The 5,526-nt window shown below is 35.5% G+C and overlaps 1 protein-coding gene across 3 annotated transcripts; it reads left to right on the top strand.

Moving 5' to 3' along the window:
- The first annotated feature begins 370 nt into the window (after window positions 1-370).
- Window positions 371-5,526, top strand: LOC140882086 (uncharacterized). Of its 3 annotated transcripts, none has more exons than XM_073287839.1 (14): window positions 371-806; window positions 913-975; window positions 1,457-1,512; window positions 2,072-2,152; window positions 2,238-2,311; window positions 2,526-2,608; window positions 3,033-3,139; window positions 3,500-3,642; window positions 3,730-3,777; window positions 4,185-4,237; window positions 4,450-4,534; window positions 4,621-4,687; window positions 4,764-4,880; window positions 5,306-5,526. In XM_073287839.1, the coding sequence occupies exons 1-14, from the start codon at window positions 607-609 to the stop codon at window positions 5,380-5,382; spliced, it is 1,254 nt and encodes a 417-aa protein (XP_073143940.1). In that variant the 5' UTR covers window positions 371-606; the 3' UTR covers window positions 5,383-5,526. The 3 variants fall into 3 exon arrangements, with proteins under 3 accessions (XP_073143940.1, XP_073143941.1, XP_073143939.1); XM_073287840.1 differs by lacking the exon at window positions 1,457-1,512 and adding an exon at window positions 1,148-1,203 and having other exon boundaries at window positions 4,459-4,534; XM_073287838.1 differs by lacking the exon at window positions 1,457-1,512 and adding an exon at window positions 1,148-1,203.

Here is a 5,526-nt window from a genome sequence, read left to right as displayed (position 1 = left end):
TTTAGAATTTTTACTTTATTTAAAAAATTATTTTAATAATTATTGTTTTTTTAAAATTAAATAATTTATTATTTAAATAATTTATAACTATAATTGATATTTTGAATATATTTACATATTTATTTAGTTTTCAAACTATATTAAATATATATATTTTTGTTTATTTATATATTTTTGAGCTTTTAAAATTTAAAATATATTATTTTATTATATAAATTATATAAATGATTTTTCGGTTCGACCGTTCGATTAAAACGGTTCGATCGATTGAATCGTTTTTTTTTTTTTTTTTTGGTAGATCGATTCATCATCGGTCCGGTTAATTTTGAAGAAAATAATAATAATTAATAAAAAACAGAGAAGAAAAATCCTAACCCGCGCCAAAGTAACCTGCGCCGCCACAGAAAATCCGCATCCTCCGCCGCTCTCTGTCCGCCGTCCCCAGCAATAGCGCGACCGCTGGCTGCACTCGTAACCGGTGGGAAAGCGTAGAAAGAGAAGCTATCTGCATCGAAAAGTTAAAGCCTATAATATACCTTCAAAAATCCGTTTTGTGCAGCTGAGTTTCACAGTCAAGACTTCTTCAGGACAATTCCCGACCGTAGAATGTCGATGGAAGATGAAGCAGCGGGGCAGCCGCCTCTCAATGTGGAGACCGAAGTAACCGAAACAACATTGGACGGCTCATATGAGTGGCCAGTGGTTCATTACGAAGTCCCTCCTTACAGAACCTACCATTTCTTCCAGCAGTTCAGAAGCTCGCCCTCGCCTTCAAATGCGAACAACTTTCTCAAGGGTGTTAAATGGTCATACTATTACCACCAAATTTATCCATTTTATCTTTCTTGAATTCGAAAGAGCCATCGTGTCCTTTTTTAACTGTATTTTTTTGGGTTTTTTTCTTGTCAATAGGTCGCCGGATGGTTCTTGCTTTCTAACTTGTGCTGACGACAATACTCTCCATGTTTTCACTCTGTAAGTCTAAAATGTCATTGAAGAGAAGTTCGTGCTTCTATTGTTCTTCTTTTTCTTGTTCGTTTTTGTCAAAAGTTTTTTTTTTTTTTCCGTTTTCTTTTACTTGATCTTTGAAATTTGGTTAGTAGGGTAGTTCTAATCGGCCGTTTTGTCATGCTTCTTTATGTGTTAGGCCTTACGATGACAATGGCAATCCTGTAAATACTTCAGCTACGGCTACTGATGCGGGTTACTAACTTATCTTGATCTTGAGAAATTTCAGATATGCCGCACTTGTGTTTGTTTCGAAACAAGTTCATATTTTTATTGCTTTCGGTCCATGTAATCTAATGTTGTTGATAGAAATTAGTCAGTTTTTGACCCACTTTAGAAATAACATAACACAAAATATTAGTTCATTTAAAACTTATTTTCGTTTATTTGTAATTTGGTTAGTAGGTAGTTCTAATCTGGGATTTTGTCATGCTTTTCTATGTTTTAGGCCTTATGATGACAGTGGCAATCCTGTAAACACTTCAGCTTCAGTTACTGATGCGGGTTACTAACTTCTCTTGATCTTGAGAAATTTCAGATATGCTACGCTTGTGTTTCAGTGTTTGTTTTGAAACAAGTTCATATTTTTATTGCTTTTGGTTACACATAATCTAATGCTATCGATTGAGATAAGTCAGTTTTTGACCCATTTAAGAAATAGCATAACACAATATTAGTCCATTTCAACTTAACGGTATAATTTCATAATTTATTATGGAGCTGATGTGGGAGTATAATATTGCCATAAGCTAGCTCCTGCAGCTGATTTTGGCAAATGTATCTTGATTAAACTAAACACCAGTTAGATTGTAACATGTACCTAATGATGGCCATGTCCGAGAGGCCCCATTCTTTACTTATATTTGAAAGAATCCTCAATCAGAAACCCAACTCCAAAAGCTCGCGTATTGGGTAAGCGGGAGCTTTTAAATTTAAGTTGCGCATAATGATCTTGTATGCTACTGATGCAAGATTGCAACACTTCTCTATATGAATTTCTCATTCCTTGCATTTTTTAAATCTTTTTGATGAATTCTACTGAAGGCATCCTGTTTGTTTGCAGATTCATACGCAGCCAACGTTGTTATAACTGAGGGAGAATCAGTCTATGACTATTGCTGGTACCCTTACATGAGTGCCTCGAGTAAAATTCATGACATGGTTTTATTTGTTCAAATTGTTACAAGTTTTGCCGTTGGAATTTATTAATATAACTATGGTTCTCTTAGATCCAGATTTATGTGTATACGCAACCACTACTCGAGATCATCCTATTCATCTTTGGGATGCTAATTCTGGACAGGTGCTGCATCACCAGTATGCGTTATTAGTTAGAGATTGATTGATTGTGAGAAAGATTAACTAAAGAGTTGCTATTTCGTATTTTGGAAGTTGTCAATAACAATTCATGTTTGTAAGATGATTATATTGCTATGCAGTTCTTAACTTGGACTTTATGTACCCATCTTTTCTTTTTGTTTTCTATTATTAACATGGGTTCTCTACCGAGTTTTCAGTTACGTTGCACGTATCGTGCCTATGATGCTATGGATGAGATTACCGCAGCCTTTTCGATTGGCTTTAACCCTGATGGAACTAAGTAAGTACGTACTTAAACTACTGGAGTCAAATGGCAGTCGACCAATTGCGTCTCAACATTTTTTTCTTTCCTAGTTTCGTTCTGCTATTATTGATTGATCGATTTCTGTATTCATATTTTGATGGGTAATGGCTGCGATTTTGTTGCTAGAGTCTAGTTCTATCTCCCACAATGATTGCATAACATGTGGGATCTAAAAATCTTTGCCAAATACGAGTGCACCTTCCAGCAAATAATTCTCTGATCATGGATGTGTATTTTCACCTCCTTTTTTTTCCCTGTGTAATATCCTCCTTTGTCTTCTCAAGAATCTTGAATAAACATTCTCTTGGGTTTTTAACTTTTTGAGGTTCCTTGTTGTTATCTCTGGAATGTGTGCATTTATATCCCTTGTTGTAGCGGTGATGATTTTCACAAATTTCAGGATATATGCGGGATATAACAAAACTATCAGAATATTTGAGGTCCATAGGCCTGGTAGAGATTTTGATCAGCATTCAACGGTTCTTGGAAACAAAGAAGGGCAGTCAGGTAGGTTTTTGAGATTGTAGATTTAGTAAAATTTTCAAGTACACGATTGACTTGTATGTGATACTCCACCTGCCCTCTATTTCATATATTATTGGGTTTGTCCCTTTGAAGTTAAACAAGTTTTCAATAAGTTGTTTGTATTTGAATGTACTTAGTTTTGTGAAGTGGCTAATTTTGAATCTGAGCCAGCTTCTGTACTCTTTGGTTGAAATTGATTTTTCTTTACATAACTGTCTATTAATCTAGCCTCTGTAGAATTAATGCTTTGTCCCATTTGGTAGTGACTAAGTCCTAGTTTTGCTTATTGAAGAAAATGAGTGTTGGTATGCTTGTATTAGCTTGCTCATTTTGTTTTCCCAGGCATTATATCATCAATTGCCTTTTCTCCTGCTTACTCTGGAATGCTAGCTGCTGGTTCCTACAGTCAAACTACGGCTATATATAGAGAAGATAATATGGAATTACTCTATGTGCTGCATGGACAAGAAGGGGGGGTTACTCATGTAAGTTGGGTGGTTTGTCATTTCTTTGGATTACGCTTTCAAATATTTAAAAGCCATTTTTAATTTAAGAGGCGCTGCACTTCGCAGGTTCAGTTTTCAAAAGATGGCAACTATCTGTATACCGGGGGAAGAAAGGTAGAACTTCATGAACCAATTCTCCCTCATATTGCGTCAATCATAGTTCACAAGTTATAATGTGCTGGAGGAGTAATGGAAAAGAATGTTAAAAGAAATACGAGCATGAAAATATACCTATTTTTTAATGTTTTGATTTGACAATTGCATCCAATGTCTTAAGTATGTTCCATTTTCGTTTATTAGGAGACGATGTTTAGTGCTTGGTAGAAACACTCCATATGCCATATTAATAATGAAACTGAATGAGAATCCTTTTTCGAAAGGCAAATGGAATGTTCCATTCATAGGCACCAAGGGAGTTGGTGTGCTTCCCTTCATTCACCAATAGATTGATTCAATATGGTAATAGTTTGCTTGCTGTTGTGTAATGGAAAACTTCGCATTTCCTCTCAATTACTATGCAGGATCCTTATGTGATGTGTTGGGACATCCGCAAAACTGTTGATGCCGTATACAAGTAAGTTTTGTATAACTAACTTCTAATTGTTAAATAGATTATTAACAGGACAAAACTAATCACCCTTACCAAAAGGTTACAGTAAAAAACTCACAACTACTTTTTTCATGAAATTCTAACTAAATCCAAGCTCTTTAAATGTAATGGAATATCTGGAATTATTAACTGCAATTGTTTTGATGTTTACACGTTTCGTTAACTCTGTCGGTTAGGCTTTATAGATCAACTGAAAGTACCAATCAAAAGATTCAATTTGATATAGAGCCTCTTGGTCGATATCTTGGAACTGGCGGTCAGGTATCTATGTAACTTCGACCTGTTCTCTTGCAAGTCCATTCAACACTTGAAATTTAATCTTCGGGTTTTTTAATTCCTTTTGCCAGGATGGTCTTGTGCATATATACGATCTTCAGACTGGGCAGTGGGTATCGAGCTTTCAAGCCGCATCAGGTCGTACCCCCCATTTTCAATTAAATATGCATATTTCTAGGAGTTGTCTTATCTTGGCATTCAATTTGTATTCCAGACACAATAAGCGGCTTCTCTTTCCACCCCATTCTTCCGATGGCGGCTACAGCATCAGGACATAGGCGATTTGGAGCTCTGGACGTTGATGATTCTCAAGAAAATATGACTCGGACTGGTATTAATCTGGCACTAACTCCTGCAAATCATTATCTCGCAGCTTCCTGATTCATCCTATACATCTTTAATTAGTTATGAATTTTTTTTTATTAAATTTGCTACCTGGATATGTTTAGTGTTGAACAACGCAACAACTTTTCCCATACTTCAAACCAGAAACCTCAATCGATTTATTTTCTGATAGATTATAAACCCAATAAATGTCCTATCCCAAAAGGCTTATCTGCGGTATAATCACATGAGACTATAAGCTATTCTTTATTAATTTTATTATTTGATGTGGAACATTTGTAATATTGCCGAATCCTTGAGAAGCCAACGTCAGCGGCGCCCACTTTAGAGTTTAAACGGCTTTCACATACCTTTCAGTATTCCATTCACCTTAATTTAACCTATGATATGTATTTTTCTCCCCTTGTTTAGGTGATGAAAACTGTGTTTCCGTATGGAGCTTCTTCTCTTCAATGGGAGATAGTATTGTTGATGGTGATTCTGGATAATACTCGTCTGAGGAGCTGTTGTCCTAAAACAAATGCAGGTTAATTTATCCTCGAAGGTTTTTAATTTGTTGTCCTAAAGGCTAAAACAAATGTGGTGGAAATACAAAATAAATTTTTTTATGGCATGCACGCATATTGTGGTTC

The sequence above is a fragment of the Henckelia pumila genome, chromosome 2, assembly GCF_033568475.1.
Source record: "Henckelia pumila isolate YLH828 chromosome 2, ASM3356847v2, whole genome shotgun sequence".
Taxonomy (NCBI): domain Eukaryota; kingdom Viridiplantae; phylum Streptophyta; class Magnoliopsida; order Lamiales; family Gesneriaceae; genus Henckelia; species Henckelia pumila.
This window is presented reverse-complemented; position numbering and strand designations above follow the sequence as displayed.